This window comes from Salmo trutta, chromosome 11 (assembly GCF_901001165.1).
Source record: "Salmo trutta chromosome 11, fSalTru1.1, whole genome shotgun sequence".
In the NCBI taxonomy this organism is placed as follows: domain Eukaryota; kingdom Metazoa; phylum Chordata; class Actinopteri; order Salmoniformes; family Salmonidae; genus Salmo; species Salmo trutta.
Window position 1 is genome coordinate 17,282,691 of NC_042967.1, and position 23,048 is coordinate 17,305,738.

General features: G+C 40.9%; 1 protein-coding gene across 4 annotated transcripts in view; it reads right to left on the reverse strand.

Moving 5' to 3' along the window:
• The window catches only part of LOC115202333 (zeta-sarcoglycan), a 329,855-nt gene that overhangs the window by 89,171 nt on the left and 217,636 nt on the right, over positions 1–23,048 (reverse strand). For all 4 annotated transcript variants that reach the window (XM_029766420.1, XM_029766418.1, XM_029766421.1 and 1 more), the window contains one exon: positions 1,745–1,846. In XM_029766420.1, coding sequence (XP_029622280.1) covers positions 1,745–1,846 — 102 coding nt within the window. The remainder of the gene's footprint in view (positions 1–1,744; positions 1,847–23,048) is intronic.

Sequence of the window (23,048 nt, forward strand, 5' to 3'; positions counted from 1 at the left end):
AGAATACGTCTACTCCATTTAAGTTTTTAATAGGAGAGCAAACAAAGATGTTATACAAGAAGATATCTTGTAGGCTTTCAATGAGTAGGCAAACAAAAAAAATCTAAAGTAAGATATCGACTACGTAGGATTTCAATTGGAAGCCAAAGAAAGATATTCCCATAAAATATATCTAACACCATCCATCATTTCACCTCAAAGGTCAGGGCTGATGGAGTGTTGACCTCTGTGTCACCCAGAAATGGCATGACACAGAGGTGATCTTTGAGTGGATAGATCAGTGTAATGTATTCAGGACTGTCACACACTCCACACACTCTCACCGTCACCATACTCCCTTGTAAAGCAATAAGCATGCGCATGTGCACTTGCCTTTACAACCCTACCCCTCCATCACACACACATTGAGCAAAGGTGGAGAATGCAAGGTGATGACTCCCTTGCCTTCCCAATAGCCCGGGACACACAGTAACCTATACACGACAGCAGCCAGGGTGTGTGTGTGTGTGTGTGTGTGTGTGTGTGTGTGTGTGTGTGTGTGTGTGTGTGTGTGTGTGTGGGTGTGGGTGTGGGTGTGTCCATGGTGTTAAGGGGAGCGGCATCATGGGATATATTTATCAACAGCGTGCCTCTTCACATCCCTGTCTCTCTCCACATTTTTCTATCATTGGAATTTCCATTGGATGCCCATTTGGTCGTTTGTCACACATCCAAGTCCATTCCCATGATCCTTCTGTGCCCCTTACATGGGACCTTACATGGGACCTTACATGGAACCTTACATGGGACCTTACATGGGACCTTACATGGGACCTTACATGGAACCTTACACGGGACCTTACACGGAACCTTACACGGCACCTTACACGGGACCTTACACGGAACCTTACATGGGACCTTACACGGGACCTTACATGGGACCTTACATGGAACCTTACACGGGACCTTACACGGAACCTTACACGGGACCTTACATGGAACCTTACATGGGACCTTACACGGGACCTTACACGGAACCTTACACGGGACCTTACACGGAACCTTACACGGGACCTTACACGGGACCTTACACAGGACCTTACATGGGAGCTTACACGGAACCTTACACGGAACCTTACACGGGACCTTACACGGGACCTTACATGGGAGCTTACATGGGACCTTACATGGGACCTTACATGGGACCCGGCATCCAGATAGATGAGCTTCTCTACTAGGTCTCACATGATTTCTCTGGGATGTGGCATTGAATAGTGCTATACTACTCCTTTATGACAATGGGTAAGCACTGACGCTTGGTATGCCATGATATGAGGAATGGGCTGGCTTAGTGAGGGATATTCTTTATTTATTTATTTTATTTCACCTTTATTTAACCAGGTTGGCTAGTTGAGAACAAGTTCTCATTTATAACTGCGACCTGGCCAAGATAAAGCAAAGCAGTGCGACACAAACAACAACACAGAGTTACACTTGGAATAAACAAACATACAGTCAATAATACAATAGAAAAAGTCTATATACAGTGTGTGCAAATGAGGTAATATATGGTGTGTCATAGGGTGTTACGATGCTTCATATGAGCGACATAAGGAAGGTTGTGTCTCAACCTTCTACTACTGAGAAATGACAGTTGATATGACAAGGGAAGGGTGTGTCTTAGTGAGGGATATGACATTCATCGCGAGTCATAGGGTGTTACGATGCTTCATATGATCGACATAAGGAGAGTTGTGTCTCTTACCCTTCTGGATTCTATTTCTTTCACGTAGAGAGGGAGCAGAAACTCTGAAACACCCTCTAGCCTGATCCCCTCTTTGGTTACACGAAGATTACCCATTCCATCCTGCGGGGAAAGAGAGTGGAAGAGAGAGGAGATTGAGAGAGAGGAAAGAGAGAGGAAAGAGAGAGGAAAGAGAGAGGAAAGAGAGAAAGAGAGAGAGAAAGAGAGAGAGAAAGAGAGAGAGAAAGAGAAAGAGAAAGAGAAAGAGAAAGAGAAAGAGAGAGAGAGAGAGAGAGAGAGAGAGAGAGAGAGAGAGAGAGAGAGAGAGAGAGAGAGAGAGAGAGAGAGAGAGAGAGAGAGAGAGAGAGAGAGAGAGAGAGAGAGAGAGAGAGAGAGAGAGAGAGAGAGAGAGAGAGAGAGAGAGAGAGAGAGAGAGAGAGAGAGAGAGAGAGAGAGAGAGAGAGAGAGAGAGAGAGAGAGAGAGACAAAATGGAGAAAATAAGTCCAAACAGTGAAACAGAGAAAACCAGTGTCAGTTCAGTCACCGTGAAGAAACCGTTTAGGAGAGGAGGGAGTGGAGAGAAAAACATCCAAAGGAACAAAAGTTGTATTTTAGGCACAGACGCGCACACACACACGCACGCACGCACACACACACACACACACACACACAAACAAACAGGACTCAATGGGTTAAATCAGCCTTAGGACTGTTCTGTAGCTCAAACCCATGGTGATTAAGCAAGTCAAACAGGGAAACAGCTCCCCAATAAACTAACACACACCAGCCTGCAGTTCCTATAATACATACATTATTGCTTTACACACCCACACCCAACACACACACATGCATGAATACACACAACACACACACTCTTGCTGTACACACACATCTCCTCACATACTGTACATCTGTTAGCTGCATGCAGGTGAAAAATCAAATGAAAAGGCACACACACACACACACACACACACACACACACACACACACACATACGACTGCAGGTGACTACCCATATTAGTCAGGTCGCAGTTGTAAATGAGAAGTTGTCTCAACTGGCCGACCTGGTTAAATAAAGGTGAAATAAATAAATAAAAAAACATTAAAAAAAAATATATATTATGCTTCTTTAATTAAAAGGAACCGACACATTATGCAGAACTATCCAAGGGTGGAACATGCTCAGGCAGGAGTACGGCCCCCCGTCAATCGTCAAAACATAAAGATGATTCCTGAATAATTCATAATTAATCATTAATGTGACGAGCCAATGCTGAGCTAAAGACCCCCGTTCTCTCGTCTAGCCCCGTCACCCCTGACAGTGTTTAGCGATGGTGGCGGCGTGCGAAGGCATGGGGCCTTGATTTGACGTGGCAGGTTGTAGACATTAACGTCACTCTCGGGTAGGTTGGTGTTCAATCTGAGGGAACACAAAAGTCAGAAAAAGAATAGGCCCCTTGGCTAGGCGCCGCTAACACACTAATGCAGTCTACCTGAGAGCCTTGCAGGTACGGAGAGAAAGAGAGAGAGAGGTTGAGGAAGAGAGCGAGAGAGAGCTAAGCTAACCACATACCCAGCAGCCAAAGTCACTTCTATTAGCCTACCAGACACGCCGTAAATTACATTTCTCAGTCTGATTAGCGTGGCAGTGGCGGAGCTTAGTGTCGTCAGTGGTGGGAACACCGAAGGTATTCAGGAATCCTGGCGGGAAGCAGGCGACTTTAGGATAATGAAGCCACTCCTCCGGGATGTGAATGATGGTGAATTCTGTAGTAACAGAGGCCTGCACTCGGATAATGATGTCCTTCTCTGTTATATTGGATTCCCATGTTGCGTTATAATGACATATTTCCCCATCCATGTCGTGTGTGTGAGAGTGTGTGTGTGTATGTGTGTGTAAGCGTGATTGTCTACATGTCTGTCTGTGTGTGTGTGTGTATGTGACAGTGTTCTGCCGAGTCCTTCAGTAGAAGTCAAGAGGATAATATTGTATCGCCCAGCGCAGCGAGGTTAACTGGTGGAGTTGGCCATTAGGACTCACATCCCATCCCTGGCACAAGGTTATAGTGAACAGTATAATACTCCCTCCTCCACATGATGGATGGCCACTGAAAACATTCTCAGGGAAGGTTTTAATATTCTCTCACTCAACCTTCCGTGCCAACAATGTTTAGAGAGAAAAGAAAAAAAGCTGGAGGGACGTATAGAAATGAACAAATGAGGAAACATAGATACGAGTTTGTTTGTATGCCCTCTCTGCCGGGAAAATCTTTTGACCTTTCAGAGCCAACGTAGAAGCAATGCCTTGTCAGGGTCTGAAATCAACTCATTGACTTTCGTCAGAGTTCTTGGAGAGCTTCCTTGCGCATCACTTCCCCTTCAGGGACGCATCCTAAACATGGTCTTGTATTAGAATGTCAGCTCACGTTGACTCTGACCTACAATAAGAGCTATTCCACTTCTAAGGGGCTTCCGCTCTCCACACATATAGTACATTTTGCAAAAGAAAATCAATGATTTTTACTTAAAATAATAGATTTCTGGGTTTACTAACATTTTTTAATATAATACTTCATTTATATGTGTTGTAAAAGACTGGCATTTGCAAATAAAAATCCAAGGTAATATGCTGCAAAACTTGAATGAATATTTCTAAGTAACAACCAACAATTTAAAAATATGATATTCAAATTAGCATTATTATGTTGGACTGACATGCTAGATCTAATTCTGAACTTAAATCGTGCTTGGAACAGCTCAACGGACCTCGCCTTGATCTTTCTCCTCTGGAATGGCCATGCAGCAGGTAAGGACCAAATTATAACTTGGAATGTAGCTTGGATCTGTCTACACATATTTTCGACGAAATCTAGTAGCCTAGTCTGTTATTTCTTCATTGTTTCACTCAGGATGCCGACGACACCATGATCCGAGAGGACCTCGTTCAGCAAGTGATGAAGATGTTCACTGTGAAGGATCTGCACCAGAATATAGAGCATGGGGATCTGCATCGAAGGAGCAGAGGTCCTGGCTGGCATTCACAGTGTTACGGTCATGTACGTTGCTTATGGGTCTCATCTACGGCTTAAATCTAAGGTACCCCAAAGAACTGAAATATACCTTTGAGGTGTTCCAAAACGTATTCTTGGAACTTGATGATCTCAGGACCTCCCCACGGGTCCAAGGTCTAAAGATGAAGTCACTTGTTTTCAGAGATATCTAAAGATATCTATGAGAACTCTCAAAGGGCCACTCACAAACTGTGGTCTAAACCCTACTCAGTAAGCTGAACAGCTAGTTGCTAGGTGGTATAGGAGCTACAGTTTACATGCTGCTCTTTGTCAGGTGAAGTCATAAGAGACACTGTCCATTCCTGTTTAAAAAAACAGCTTTGTTTTAAAACTTACTCCATGTGCACTAGTGGATATCTGAGATTATTTGTCAGTTGCAAGTTATCTGGATGTAACTTTACCTAAGGAGGCAAGGTGGATATGCAGTCAGGTTTAAAGGAGAATTTGGCATATATTTTGTAACAAATGTGAAATGTATGTTTTGAAAACCCATGTTTTGATTAATCTAAAACAGTTTGAATGAGGTTGTATTTGAGCTAAGGTTCATATTGTGCTTTGTGTAAAGTCTATTAAGACAAATCATTAATTTACATTTCTGTTAAAATATTGCTTTGATGTTAAGGGGCACACAGACCACCAGGACATTCTTGCCAAACTGTACAAGATGTGAGGTTAAAGTGCTCAGTTGGTAGAGCATGGTGTTTGCAACGCCAGGGTTGTGGGTTCGATTCCCACAGGGGGCCAGCACAGAAAAAAAATTGTATGAAATGAAATGTATGCATTCACTACTGTAAGTCGCTCTGGATAAGAGCGTCTGCTAAATGACTAAAATGTAAATGTAAATGTCTAATCCCAACTATCACCTAAACTTTATACAGTTGTAAAGATCTCAAATTATTTGTAGTCAGGTGCAAGCTATCTGGATGTAACTTTACCTACGGAGGCAAGGTGGAGTTATACCCAGAATGCTTACAGATTACAAAATACAAATGCCTAAGGAATAGGGTTTAAGAGGCCATTTCAGATTGAAGTTTAAAGAAATGATAAAATGATAACATTTATTTTATTAAAAATAAAGGTGTGGAAGTTTGAAGTTGAACACTGTTGTTTCTTTTTGCATATTCCCTTGTATAGAAATAATATTTTTTTGTAAATTATCCCAAGTATATTGAGGTAACTATTTGCATCAGCTTTTTAAGTATAGTTCTGAGTATATATTTGAGGAGTAGGAACCCAATGTAAATACATTTTACTAACCTGAGTACCATAAGTAACTGAGCAAAAAACATTTGTAGATAAAACATAGAATATCAATTCCGATACTTAGTAAATTCTGTCACGTCCTGACCAGTGAAAAGGGTGAAAAGTATGGTTTCCAATCAGAGGCAGGTGTCTTTCGTTGTCTCTGATTGGAAGCCATACTTAGGCAGCCTGTTTTCCTTTGGGTCGTGTGGGTGGTTGTTTTCCGTTTAGTTGCTGTACCCGATGGAACTGTTGGCCGTTTGGTTATTTTGTTTAAGTGTTCTCATATAATAAGTTAAGTATGAGCACTATACACGCTGCGCCTTGGTCTAATCCTTTCGACGCCTGTGACAAATTCAGCAAATTAAACATACAATATTAGTTCTGTAACGGATTACATTAATGATATCAAACTTATAACATTAGTTCTAGGACTTGAAGGATTTAAGCAGGTCAATGACAAAAAAATTCAATTCTGAAGCTGATAAAATTAAGTTGAATGAAAATAATTTTTTTAATCCAGTTAGCTGTTTGCACTTCATATATTTGAGCTTGTAATACACTAAAAGCGAAGTATATTATACTTAAAAGATCCTCCTTGTTGGATTTACTTAAAAAGCTGATGCAAATAGTTACCTAAATTTTTTTAAGTAAAAGGGGCACAATATTTTTTACAGTGCAATGATTGGGATGAAAGAAAAGCTGTTCTGCTCTAGGACTGGAATACAAAACCTTCCCACAAACACACAACAAGAGAGACACACACTGGGGTTTATTGGAACTAATCAAATCCCTTTGCACTCGCCAGCGCACTCATGCAGTCTCTCCCTCTCTCTCTCTCTCTCAAAATGACGGGTAACCTCTAGAGGTCCAGGGGAAACCGTACTGAAGCCAAGGCATAATTTCAGTACCTAATTTAAAGCTCCTGAAAGCCTGCATGGTCCCCTTGTGGCTGGGCCTCGGGAAGCTTTGGATGGCCCTCCCTGAATGCTGATCTAACACAGCACATTTCCTTACAGGACTATTTCAAATAAGGCCAGATAGTCTGTCTATGAGAGAAGACAAGAAGTGTTATTAGTTCTCTTACATTTTCACTCTCAAGTCCCCAGTGTCTTCAATATGTGGACCAAGTTCTATTACAGTCTCATGTCATACATGTAATGAAAGTACAAAGGCTGAATACTTCTCATTAATTCACCTATATTGTATATTGATCGATCCTATTTTGCCGTCAACTCTGGATCTTGAAGCCAGCTCCACTGCAATTTTTCAATGTTCCTCTCTAATCAGGGACTGATTTAGACCTGGGACACCAGGTGTGTGCAATGAATTACCAGTTAGAACAGAAAAGCAGCAAGCTCCAGACCTCCTAGGGTAAAAGTGTACCCCTGCTAAATTGTACATAGGTGAATAAACTCAACTATGCCTCGGCTTCAGTACGGTTTCCCCTGGACCTTTACAGACCATCAGTCATACACTCAGTAGGAGCGAACCCTTTTGGTGAATAGGGTGGTGTAATAAATTGGCCCCTGAGTGTGTATTGTATATAGGTGAATAAATGAGCTCGAACCCTCTGTTTCTCAAACAACTTGTTTAACCTATTCCATTATAACTTAAATAAACTTCATTAAGTTGAATCTATTCCATTGTAAATTAAATAAACTTTATTAAGTTGAATCTATTCCATTGTAAATTAAAAAAAACTTCATTAAGTTGAATCTATTCCATTATAAATTAAATAAACATCATTAAGTTGAATCTATTCCATTATAAATTAAATAAACTTCATTAAGTTGAATCTATTCCATTATAAATTAAATAAATATCATTAAGTTGAATCTATTCCATTATAAATTAAATAAACATCATTAAGTTGAATCTATTCCATTATAAATTAAATCAACTTAATTAAGTTGAATCTATTCCATTATAAATTAAATCAACTTAATTAAGTTGAATCTATTCCATTATAAATTAAATCAACTTAATTAAGTTGAATCTATTAGTCCCAAACCAAATGTTTCGTCACTTGCTTGGTAGAAGTGCAGGCTAAGAGTGAAATGCTTACTAATGGGACGTGTTCCCAACAATGCAGAGATAGAAAAGGTAGATAAGTAAGACTGCTAATAATAAAAGTAATAATAGATCCACAATGAGTAACGATAACTTGGCTATATACACAGGGTACCAGTACCGAGTCCAAGTGCAGGTGGACGAGGTCATCGGAGGTAGATATGTAAATGTGCAGGTTTTTTTCAATTGCTAACATGCATTGGTCAAAACTGAAGTTACATTGTCAAAACTCTTCACACAGTCAGCGAAACAGAAGTGTTTGTGGACCAAACTGTGAATCCTTTTTCATTGCTTTCACATAAAATGCATCAATGACCACATTCTCCGAAATCCATTAACTCTTTTCTCATTCATACTCCACCACCTGCAAAACTATATATTTGAAGCACGTTTTCAAATGCTAACACACTGTATCCAAAACTGTTAAAAACACATTCAAAACAGAAGGATGGCAAATGTTGTGCATTAACCAGATTGAAACATATAGAAAATCTCAGCAGAATACCCCGGCAGTCCTACAAGCCAAGCTAGATTCCCTCAATCTCACACAAATCATCAAGGAACCCACCAGGTACAACCCTAAATCCGTAAACATGGGCACCCTCATAGATATTATCCTGACCAACTTGCCCTCCAAATACACCGCGGCTGTTTTCAATCAGGATCTCAGCGATCACTGCCTCATTGCCTGCATCCGCTATGGGTCCGCGGACAAACGACCACCCCTCATCACTGTCAAATGCTCCCTAAAACACTTCTGCGAGCAGGCCTTTCTAATCGACCTGGCCAGGATATCCTGGAAGGATATTGACCTCATCCCGTCAGTCGAGGATGCCTGGTCGTTCTTTAAAAGTAATTTCCTCACCATCTTAAATAAGCATGCCCCTTTCAAAAAATGTAGAACTAAGAACAGATATAGCCCTTGGTTCACTCCAGACCTGACTGCCCTCGACCAGCACAAAAACATCCTGTGGCGGACTGCAATAGCATCGAATAGTCCCCGCGATATGCAACTGTTCAGGGAAGTCAAGAACCAATACACGCAGTCAGTCAGGAAAGCAAAGGCTAGCTTTTTCAAACAGAAATTTGCATCCTGTAGCTCTAATTCCAAATAGTTTTGGGACACTGTAAGGTCCATGGAGAACAAGAGCACCTCCTCCCAGCTGCCCACAGCTCTGAGGCTAGGTAACACGGTCACCACCGATAAATCCATGATAATCGGAAATTTCAACAAGCATTTCTCTATGCTTTCCTCCTTGCTACCCCAGCCCCGGCCAACAGCTCCTCAGTGATTCCCTGATCCACCTCTACGCAGACGACACCATTCGGTACACATCTGGCCCTTCTTTGGACACTGTGTTAACTAACCTCCAAACGAGCTTCAATGCCATACAACACTCCTTCCGTGGCCTCCAACTGCTCTTAAACGCTAGTAAAACCTAATGCATGCTTTTCAACCGTTTGCTGCCCGCACCCGCCCACCCGACTAGCATCACTACCCTGGACGGTTCTGACTTAGAATATGTGGACAACTACAAATACCTAGGTGTCTGGCTAGACTGTAAACTCTCCTTCCAGACTCATATTAAACATCTCCAATCCAAAATCAAATCTAGAATCGGCTTTCTATTTCGCAACAAAGCCTCCTTCACTCACGCCGCCAAACTTACCCTAGTAAAACTGACTATACTACCGATCCTCGACTTCGGTGATGTCATCTACAAAATAGCTTCCAATACCCTACTCAGCAAACTGGATGCAGTCTATCACAGTGCCATCTGTTTTGTTACCAAAGCCCCATATACCACCCACCACTGCGACCTGTATGCTCTAGTCGGCTGGCCCTCGCTACATATTCGTCGCCAAACCCACTGGCTCCAGGTCATCTATATGTCTATGCTAGGTAAAGCTCTGCCTTATCTCAGCTCACTGGTCACGATAACAACACCCTCCAGCAGGTATATCTCACTGCAAAGCCAACACCTACTTTGGCCGCCTTTCCTTCCAGTTCTCTACTGCCAGTGACTGGAACGAATTGCAAAAATCACTGAAGCTGGAGACTTATATTTTCCTCACTAACTTTAAACATCAGCTATCTGAGCAGCTAACCGATCACTGCAGCTGTACATAGTCCATCTGTAAATAGCCTACCCAATCTACCTACCTCATCCCCATATTGTTTTTATTTACTTTTCTGCTCTTTTGCACACCATTATCTCTACTTGCACATCATCATCTGCTCATTTATCACTCCAGTGTTAATTTGCTAAATTGTAATTACTTTGCTACTATGGCCTATTTATTGCCTTACCTCCTCACGCCATTTGCACACACTGTATATAGACTTCTTTTTTCTATTGTGTTATTTACTGTACGCTTGTTTATTCCATGTGTAACTCTGTGTTGTTGTTTGTGTCGCACTGCTTTGCTTTATCTTGGCCAGGTCACAGTTGTAAATGAGAACTTGTTCTCAACTTGCCTACCTGGTTAAATAAAGGTGAAAAAAAGGAAATGTAAAATAAAAAAAATCCAAAGACAGCTGAATGCAGTTTCACCTGAAAGCCTACCCAGCTGCCCTGTTTTTAGTCTCGTTACCAAACAGACAAAAGAGGACGGCTCCGGAATGATTTAGTTTGGAAACATGGATCAAGGAAGACAGGTTGGTGGGGAAAGAAGAGTGGCAGGGAGAGGGAGAATGCGTGGAGGACAAAGGAGAGGAAGACCAAGAGAGGTGGTCTCTGATGAGATAAGGGCCACAATTATTGACCATGTTGTAAACCATGGTCTCTCTTTGAGAGGCCGGTTGAAGGGTGCAACCAAATCTGCAGCGTTCAACAGTTGCATCAATAGTATGAATTTTCCGGCAAAACAACAGGTGAGATGTGCATCCTTCAATGATAATTGAACTACATATTACAGTACAATACAGTATGTTCACATTTTTACATTTTGAAATATATTGATTGGTTTGTGTTTTTCAGTAGGATCCAAATGTTGCCTCCCACAGGAGGGAGAGGCAGAATATTATCAGATGCACAGGAAATTGCCATTGTTGCCATGGTAATTGGCAACAATGCAATTAAACTGTGGGAAATTCGGGACAGAGTCCTGGAAGACAATTTCACTTTTGGGAATGTGAATACGGTCAGCACAACGACAATTGCCAGAGTCCTAGAGAAACATAAAATAAGGATGAAGCAGTTGTACATGGACCCTTTGAGAGAAACGGTGAACTTGTGAAAGAAGTCCAGTATCAATATGTTCAGGTAAGATGTCTGTTCAATAACCAAACAGGGTACATACACAGCTATGCATCATGTCAAGTACTGTAAAACTGTGGATTTACTGTATTTTAGAGAGTAATGAAGATGGAAGCCAGGCAAACTGCACATACATTCATCTTTGTGGATGAAGCTGGATTCAACCTGGCAAAAACACGGGGGAAGAAATGTGATTGGACAGAGAGCAACCGTGGATGTCCCAGGCCAGAGAGGAGCTAGCATCACAATGTGTGCAGCACTGTCCAAGGATGGTTTGCTGTTACCCAAACCACTCATTGGCCCCTACAATACAGAGAAGGTCAGTTCTTTTCTTGATGATCTGCATAATGGACTTGTGCCAGCGGAGGAGAGCGGGGCAAGAAACTCCCCTACCTTTGTTGTTGTGTGGGATAATGTGGCATTCCACCACTCTGCTGCAGTCAGACTGGTTTGCTGCACATCCCAGGATGTCAGTACTATTCCTACCTCCATACTCCCCCTTCCTAAACCCCATAGAGGAGTTTCTCTCTGCGTGGAGGCGGAAGGTTTATGACCATCATCCACATGACCAGATGTCCTTACTGGATGCCATGAATGTGGCGTGTGGAGACACTTCTCCTGAAGACTGCCAGGGTGTGGAGACACTTCTCCTGAAGACTGCCAGGGTGTGGAGACACTTCTCCTGAAGACTGCCAGGGTGTGGAGACACTTCTCCTGAAGACTGCCAGGGTGTGGAGACACTTCTCCTGAAGACTGTCAGGGTGTGGAGACACTTCTCCTGAAGACCGCCAGGGTGTGGAGACACTTCTCCTGAAGACTGCCAGGGTGTGGAGACACTTCTCCAGAAGACTGCCAGGGTGTGGAGACACTTCTCCTGAAGACTGCCAGGGTGTGGAGACACTTCTCCTGAAGACTGCCAGGGTGTGGAGACACTTCTCCTGAAGACTGCCAGGGTTGGATAAGACATTCCAGAAGATACTTTCCAAGATGCATTGCCAGAGAAGACATAAGATGTGATGTTGATGAGAACTTGAGGCCAAATGCAGGAGAGAGGGAGAACTAAAACCCTCACAGTACTGTACAGTATGTGATTATACTATACATGTTGATGAGAACTAGAACCCTCACAGTACTGTACAGTATGAGTGATTATACTAGACATGTTGATGAGAACTAGAACCCTCACAGTACTGTACAGTATGAGTGATTATACTATACATGTTGATGAGAACTAGAACCCTCACAGTACTGTACAGTATGAGTGATTATACTATACATGTTGATGAGAACTAGAACCCTCACAGTACTGTACAGTATGAGTGATTATACTAGACATGTTGATGAGAACTAGAACCCTCACAGTACTGTACAGTATGAGTGATTATACTATACATGTTGATGAGAACTAGAACCCTCACAGTACTGTACAGTATGAGTGATTATACTAGACATGTTGATGAGAACTAGAACCCTCACAGTACTGTACAGTATGAGTGATTATACTATACATTTTGTTGAGAACTAGAACCCTCACAGTACTGTACAGTATGAGTGATTATACATGTTGATGAGAACTAGAACCCTCACAGTACTGTACAGTATGAGTGATTATACTATACATGTTGATGAGAACTAGAACCCTCACAGTACTGTACAGTATGAGTGATTATACTATACATGTTGATGAGAACTAGAACCCTCACAGTACTGTACAGTATGAGTGATTATACTATACATGTTCTTGAGAACTAGAACCCTCACAGTACTGTACAGTATGAGTGATTATACATGTTGATGAGAACTAGAACCCTCACAGTACTGTACAGTATGAGTGATTATACTAGACATGTTGTTGAGAACTAGAACCCTCACAGTACTGTACAGTATGAGTGATTATACTAGACATGTTGATGAGAACTAGAACCCTCACAGTACTGTACAGTATGAGTGATTATACTATACATGTTGATGAGAACTAGCACCCTCACAGTACTGTACAGTATGAGTGATTATACTATACATGTTGATGAGAACTAGAACCCTCACAGTACTGTACAGTATGAGTGATTATACTATACATGTTGATGAGAACTAGAACCCTCACAGTACTGTACAGTATGAGTGATTATACCATACATGTTGATGAGAACTAGAACCCTCACAGTACTGTACAGTATGAGTGATTATACATGTTGATGAGAACTAGAACCCTCACAGTACTGTACAGTATGAGTGATTATACTAGACATGTTGATGAGAACTAGAACCCTCACAGTACTGTACAGTATGAGTGATTATACTATACATGATGATGAGAACTAGAACCCTCACAGTACTGTACAGTATGTGATTATACTAGACATGTTGATGAGAACTAGAACCCTCACAGTACTGTACAGTATGAGTGATTATACTAGACATGTTGATGAGAACTAGAACCCTCACAGTACTATACAGTATGTGATCATACTATACATGTTGATGAGAACTAGAACCCTCACAGTACTGTACAGTATGAGTGATTATACTAGACATGTTGATGAGAACTAGAACCCTCACAGTACTATACAGTATGTGATCCTACTATACATGTTGATGAGAACTAGAACCCTCACAGTACTGTACAGTATGAGTGATTATACATGTTGATGAGAACTAGAATCCTCACGGTACTGTACAGTATGAGTGATTATACATGTTGATGAGAACTAGAACCCTCACAGTACTGTACAGTATGAGTGATTATACTATACATGTTGATGAGAACTAGCACCCTCACAGTACTGTACAGTATGAGTGATTATACTATACATGTTGATGAGAACTAGAACCCTCACAGTACTGTACAGTATGAGTGATTATACTATACATGTTGATGAGAACTAGAACCCTCACAGTACTGTACAGTATGAGTGATTATACCATACATGTTGATGAGAACTAGAACCCTCACAGTACTGTACAGTATGAGTGATTATACATGTTGATGAGAACTAGAACCCTCACAGTACTGTACAGTATGAGTGATTATACTAGACATGTTGATGAGAACTAGAACCCTCACAGTACTGTACAGTATGAGTGATTATACTATACATGATGATGAGAACTAGAACCCTCACAGTACTGTACAGTATGTGATTATACTAGACATGTTGATGAGAACTAGAACCCTCACAGTACTGTACAGTATGAGTGATTATACTAGACATGTTGATGAGAACTAGAACCCTCACAGTACTATACAGTATGTGATCATACTATACATGTTGATGAGAACTAGAACCCTCACAGTACTGTACAGTATGAGTGATTATACTAGACATGTTGATGAGAACTAGAACCCTCACAGTACTATACAGTATGTGATCCTACTATACATGTTGATGAGAACTAGAACCCTCACAGTACTGTACAGTATGAGTGATTATACATGTTGATGAGAACTAGAATCCTCACGGTACTGTACAGTATGAGTGATTATACATGTTGATGAGAACTAGAACCCTCACAGTACTGTACAGTATGAGTGATTATACTACACATGTTGATGAGAACTAGAACCCTCACAGTACTGTACAGTATGAGTGATTATACTATACATGTTGATGAGAACTAGAACCCTCACAGTACTGTACAGTATGAGTGATTATACTACACATGTTGATGAGAACTAGAACCCTCACAGTACTGTACAGTATGAGTGATTATACTATACATGTTGATGAGAACTAGAACCCTCACAGTACTGTACAGTATGAGTGATTATACTATACATGTTGATGAGAACTAGAACCCTCACAGTACTGTACAGTATGAGTGATTATAATATAAATGTTGATGAGAACTAGAACCCTCACAGTACTGTACAGTATGAGTGATTATACTATACATGTTGATGAGAACTAGAACCCTCACAGTACTGTATAGTATGAGTGATTATACTAGACATGTTGATGAGAACTAGAACCCTCACAGTACTGTACAGTATGAGTGATTATACTATACATGTTGATGAGAACTAGAACCTTCACAGTACTGTACAGTATGAGTGATTATACTATACATGTTGATGAGAACTAGAACCCTCACAGTACTGTACAGTATGAGTGATTATACTAGACACCATGATGAGAACTACAACGCTCACAGTACTGTACAGTATGAGTGATTATACTATACATGTTGATGAGAACTAGAACCCTCACAGTACTGCACAGTATGAGTGATTATACTATAAAAGTTGTTGAGAACTAGAACCCTCACAGTACTGTACAGTATGAGTGATTATACTATAAACTTTTTTGAGAACTAGAACCCTCACAGTACTGTACAGTATGAGTGATTATACTAGACATGTTGATGAGAACTAGAACCCTCACAGTACTGTACAGTATGAGTGATTATACTAGACATGTTGATGAGAACTAGAACCCTCACAGTACTGTACAGTTTGAGTGATTATACTATACATGTTGTTGAGAACTAGAACCCTCACAGTACTGTACAGTATGAGTTATTATACTATACATGTTGATGAGAACTAGAACCCTCACAGTACTGTACAGTATGAGTGATTATACTACACATGTTGATGAGAACTAGAACCCTCACAGTACTGTACAGTATGAGTGATTATACTATACATGTTGATGAGAACTAGAACCCTCACAGTACTGTACAGTATGAGTGATTATACTAGACATGTTGATGAGAACTAGATCCCTCACAGTACTGTACAGTATGAGTGATTATACTATACATCTTGATGAGAACTAGAACCCTCACAGTACTGTACAGTATGAGTGATTATACTATACATGTTGATGAGAACTAGAACCCTCATAGTACTGTACAGTATGAGTGATTATACTACACATGTTGATGAGAACTAGAACCCTCACAGTACTGTACAGTATGAGTGATTATACTAGACATGTTGATGAGAACTAGAACCCTCACAGTACTGTACAGTATGAGTGATTATACTATACATGTTGATGAGAACTAGAACCCTCACAGTACTGTACAGTATGAGTGATTATACATGTTGATGAGAACTAGAACCCTCCCAGTACTGTACAGTATGAGTGATTATACTATACATGTTGATGAGAACTAGAACCCTGACAGTACTGTACAGTATGAGTGATTATACTAGACATGTTGATGAGAACTAGAACCCTCACAGTACTGTACAGTATGAGTGATTATACTACACATGTTGATGAGAACTAGAACCCTCACAGTACTGTACAGTATGAGTGATTATACTATACATGTTGATGAGAACTAGAATCCTCACAGTACTGTACAGTATGAGTGATTATACTAGACATGTTGATGAGAACTAGAACCCTCACAGTACTGTACAGTATGAGTGATTATACTATACATGTTGATGAGAACTAGAACCCTCACAGTACTGTACAGTATGAGTGATTATACTATACATGTTGATAAGAACTACAACCCTCACAGTACTGTACAGTATGAGTGATTATACTATACATCTTGATGAGAACTAGAACCCTCACAGTACTGTACAGTATGAGTGATTATACTATACATGTTGATGAGAACTAGAACCCTCACAGTACTGTACAGTATGAGTGATTATACTACACATGTTGATGAGAACTATAACCCTCACAGTACTGTACAGTATGAGTGATTATACTACACATGTTGATGAGAACTAGAACCCTCACAGTACTGTACAGTATGAGTGAATATACTATACATGTTGATGAGAACTAGAACCCTCACAGTACTGTACAGTATGAGTGATTATACTATACATGTTGATGAGAACTAGAACCCTCACAGTACTGTACAGTATGAGTGATTATACTACACATGTTGATGAGAACTAGAACCCTCACAGTACTGTACAGTATGAGTGATTATACTACACATGTTGATGAGAACTAGAACCCTCACAGTACTGTACAGTATGAGTGATTATACTATACATGTTGATGAGAACTACAACCCTCACAGTACTGTACAGTATGAGTGATTATACTATACATGTTGATGAGAACTAGAACCCTCACAGTACTGTACAGTATGAGTGATTATACTATACATGTTGAGGAGAACTAGAACCCTCACAGTACTGTACAGTATGAGTGATTATACTATACATGTTGATGAGAACTAGAACCCTCACAGTACTGTACAGTATGAGTGATTATACTAGACATGTTGATGAGAACTAGAACCCTCACAGTACTGTACAGTATGAGTGATTATACTAGACATGTTGATGAGAACTAGAACCCTCACAGTACTGTATAGTATGAGTGATTATACTACACATGTTCTTGAGAACTAGAACCCTCACAGTACTGTACAGTATGAGTGATTATACTACACATGTTGATGAGAACTAGAACCCTCACAGTACTGTACAGTATGAGTGATTATACTACACATGTTGATGAGAACTAGAATCCTCACAGTACTGTACAGTATGAGTGATTATACTATACATGTTGATGAGAACCCTCACAGTACTGTACAGTATGAGTGATTATACTAGACATGTTGATGAGAACTAGAACCCTCACAGTACTGTACAGTATGAGTGATTATACTATACATGTTGATGAGAACTAGAACCCTCACAGTACTGTACAGTATGAGTGATTATACTAGACATGTTGATGAGAACTAGAACCCTCACAGTACTGTACAGTATGAGTGATTATACTATACATGTTGATGAGATCTAGAACCCTCACAGTACTGTACAGTATGAGTGATTATACTATACATGTTGATGAGAACTAGAACCCTCACAGTACTGTACAGTATGAGTGATTATACTAGACATGTTGATGAGAACTAGAACCCTCACAGTACTGTATAGTATGAGTGATTATACCATACATGTTGATGAGAACTAGAACCCTCACAGTACTGTACAGTATGAGTGATTATACTATACATGTTGATGAGAACTAGAACCCTCACAGTACTGTACAGTATGAGTGATTATACTAGACATGTTGATGAGAACTAGAACCCTCACAGTACTGTACAGTATGAGTGATTATACTATACATGTTGATTAGAACTAGAACCCTCACAGTACTGTACAGTATGAGTGATTATACTATACATGTTGATGAGAACTAGAACCCTCACAGTACTGTACAGTATGAGTGATTATACTAGACATGTTGATGAGAACTAGAACCCTCACAGTACTGTACAGTATGAGTGATTATACTATACATGTTGATGAGAACTAGAACCCTCACAGTACTGTACAGTATGAGTGATTATACTAGACATGTTGATGAGAACTAGAACCCTCACAGTACTGTACAGTATGAGTGATTATACTATACATGTTGATGAGAACTAGAACCCTCACAGTACTGTACAGTATGAGTGATTATACTATACATGTTGATGAGAACTAGAACCCTCACAGTACTGTACAGTATGAGTGATTATACTATACATGTTGATGAGAACTAGAACCCTCACAGTACTGTACAGTATGAGTGATTATACATGTTGATGAGAACTAGAACCCTCACAGTACTGTACAGTATGAGTGATTATACTAGACATGTTGATGAGAACTAGAACCCTCACAGTACTGTACAGTATGAGTGATTATACTATACATGTTGATGAGAACTAGAACCCTCACAGTACTGTACAGTATGAGTGATTATACTATACATGTTGATGAGAACTAGAACCCTCACAGTACTGTACAGTATGAGTGATTATACTATACATGTTGATGAGAACTAGAACCCTCACAGTACTGTACAGTATGAGTGATTATACTATACATGTTGATGAGAACTAGAACCCTCACAGTACTGTACGGTATGAGTGATTATACTATACATGTTGATGAGAACTAGAACCCTCACAGTACTGTACAGTATGAGTGATTATACTAGACATGTTGTTGAGAACTAGAATCCTCACAGTACTTTACAGTATGAGTGATTATACTAGACATGTTGATGAGAACTAGAACCCTCACAGTACTGTACGGTATGAGTGATTATACTATACATGTTGATGAGAACTAGAACCCTCACAGTACTGTACAGTATGAGTGATTATACTACACATGTTGATGATGGTTTGTAATTATTATTGCAGTCCTGGAATTTCAGGAACTTGTTTTTTGTTTCAACTTTTTATTTTCACAAGTAAATTATATTATGCAAAGATATCGAAAAAATAAAGGTTATTGAAGCAAAGTGTTGCGTTTCTGATTCATTCTTGTTTAGTACAGTCAATACAATGAAAAGGTGTTATTCTATAATGAAATACTGATTTATGTGAAAAATCATTCAAACTTCAGAGAGAGAAGTTCATCATTTATGTAATGCTTCCTGTTGTTAGTGTTGTTTAGGTCAGTGTGTTATGACTGACAAGTTATGCTTTCTGAGTGAGAATCGTTGCCATTGTTATGGTTGAACGAGCTTATTTTGAGACATGTGTGAAGTGTTTTGTTGGTTTTAGTGAGTTTTGGAGGTGAGATCAACTGTTTGGCCAAGATGCATGTTGGTAATGCAGACTGTGTGAAGAGTTTTGAAAAAGTGGCTTCAGTATTGACCGATGCTTGTTAGCAATTGAAAAACACTGTAATTGGGAATAATGTGACGCGGCAACAGGATAGATAATATACAGTAGCAGCAGTGTATGTGAAGAGTCAAAAACAATGGTGCAGTCTTTGACAATTGTTCGGGCCTTCCTCTGACAGCGCCTGCTATAGAGGTCCTGGATGTGACTCTCCATCCATTCTGCTGTGCCCTGAGCAGAGTGACAGATGACCGTGTGTCTGAGTAGTGACTTACTGTCCAAGTCTACTGGCCTGCGTGTCCAGGCCTGTCCAGCCCTGCCCGTCTTTCATCTGACCTGAATACCAAACCGACTGGAACGTTTGTCTGGTGGGCAAACCGCTCACGTTGACGTGGACGGGCTGCTATCCGATCGCTGTCTGTCTCTGTGTGTGAGGCAGAGGTATGTGTGCCTGTGTGTGTGTGCCTGTGTGTGTGTGTGTGTGTCTACGTGCACCTGTGTGTGTGTGTGTGCCTGTGTGTTTGTGTGTCTACGTGCACCTGTGTGTGTGTGTGCGTGTGTGTGTGCGTGTGTACGTGCAACTGTGTGTGCCTGTGTGTGTGTCTGCTTGTCTAGTTGCGTGTGTATGTGTGCACCCTGCACTGTGCCCATGGCCTTGTTTGTAGACTGTCAGTCACTGTGAACAGCCGCTTGCCAAACAGAACAGAGAGAAGCACAGCAGAGCGGCACCGGGACAGACTGAGCATGCTCACACCAGGCCTGTCCGTCATCGCTAGCTGGGCTGAGGAGAATGAGTCATGACCAGAGTCACCTTGTTTAATACCATACAGCTCGCCTGGTCCCAGATCTGGTAGTGTTTTTGCCTACACTCTTAGAAAAAAAGGTTCTGGATAGAACCAAAAAGGGTTCTATGCTTGCTTCATATATGGCACCCCTATAGGTTCTATGTAGAACCCTTTTGTAGGGTCCTTTGATCAGAACCCCAGGGGTTCTTCTTCACTGAACCAAAATTGGTTCCATACAGAACCCTTTTGTTCCATATAGGGTTCTATATAGAACCAATTTCGTTTCTATATAGAACCTTAAAAGGTGCCATATATGAAGCAACCATATAGCCCTTTTTATCTAAGAGTGTTCTCCATTGTGATTGTCAAGCATGACAATTGCATAAGGAGTTGGCTGGAGAGCAGAAACAGACCATATTTCTCTCAAGATTCTCATCAGAAAAGAAATGGGCAGAACTTGGTACGGTAATGAAAACGTAGAAAACAAGTCATGCAAATTGGCCACACATCCTGACTGTAGCAGCGACACACGGCCACTCACATAATTACATCTGAAATCCCAAATAAACAGACGACTCAAATGAAGATCCCATATGTGTGTGGACTGGGACTAGAAGACCTGTTTAAAAAGAGGAAGATCACATTCTAATAGTTTTTGCTCCGTTACTGTAAGTACATATGGCAGCGCTAGCTGCCATATGTTTTTTCCACAAAATACCATTGCACTATCACATGGCTTCCATAATTTGAAACCCTTTAAAGTGGCAATCAGCAGTCGAAACAATAACAAAGCTTTTTCCCCACCACCGTTTCGGTAAATAGCTGAGGGATAGGCCTAGAGAAATGTAACCACTCAAATTCATAGACAGAGGTATGGATTGGACTGACCATCCATGATGTAAAAATTATAGTTCTAACCATGTTTTGATGCTGCACAGTGTTTCTTTTTCATGTATTTTGTTTACAGACATTGAAATATAACAAGTTCATATTTTGCGTTCTGATATGGTAGGAATCAGTGGGCATATAATATTAATTTATAAGTCCCAAAATCGATGTAACAATTGCAGACTTCCCCTTTAACTTACTTTCCTTACTTACTTTACAAGACATAACAGAAGCCCCAGGCCTGAGGCCCCGACACAATCAGACATCTGCAGTACTTCTCTGTGTGTCAGAAAAGGTTGACTTATTTCAACCCGACACAATCAGAGAGAGAGAGAGAGAGACGGAGGGAGAGAGTGACAGAGGCAGTCAGCGAGAAAGAGTGAGAGGGAGATAGAGAGGTATAGATGGCGAGAGAGAGAGAGAGAGAGAGAGAGAGAGAGAGAGGGGAATGAAGTGTATTTCTTTTGAAGAAGAGGGTAGGGAGAATATGAGGCAGAGAGAGAGAGAGAGAGAAAGAGGCAACAAACAGAGAGAGAGATGGATAAACTGAATGAGAGAGAAAACAATCCTCTTTGTCGAACGGCCATCTGTTTGCCATAGCCTCAGCAATAAAACAGGGCCCTTTAAACAACAAACGAGGCCGTTCCGAGGAGGACACCATCCATTAGAGTCCTCTGATTGATTGTCAACGCCGGCCTGCTCTTGGCCCGCTCTCTCCGGAGCCGGCCCGACGTACGCAACATTACCTGAACATATTATGATACTCCATTGGCCCCTAACGAGCTAAATTGACGGGAATGAATCCTGGGGCTGACAAATCTGAGGGGGCCTAGCTTTGGTTGTTGTTGTTGGGAAAGGGGGGAAGGGAGATGAGGGGGAGGAGTGATTCCGGAAGAGGAAGGAAGAAGAGATGGAAAGAGGAGGATGCAGTGTGTGTGTGTGTGTGTGTGTGTGTGTGTGTGTGTGTGTGTGTGTGTGTGTGTGTGTGTGTGTGTGTGTGTGTGTGTTGATGTCCTTGTGTGTGTGTGTACTCTTGTGTTCTCTCATGTGTATGCATACCATAAGCACTCTGCACGAATCGACCCAACTCCCGAATTGCCCGAGCCAACGACGCGGCTCGCCATCGGATTTTCATTCCACCAACAGGTATCAGAGGACCAGCGTTCAGCGGTCTATGTTTAATAATCATAACCCAGTACGAGGTCGGCGCCCTTATTTGTCTTTTTAAAAGCTTTTTTCCCGTCCACATTTAACAATGTGGCTTTGTCAGGGTCCGCCGCCGACAGATCAATGTCTAATTGGATTTCCTACAACCTTCAATGGACGACCCGCGTTTAAAAATTAACGCTGCAGAACTTGAGAAATAATAATCATGATACAACGACTACGCTCCTGAGCTCGGTTATTACACACCGTAGGGGGCTGGAGGAACGACAC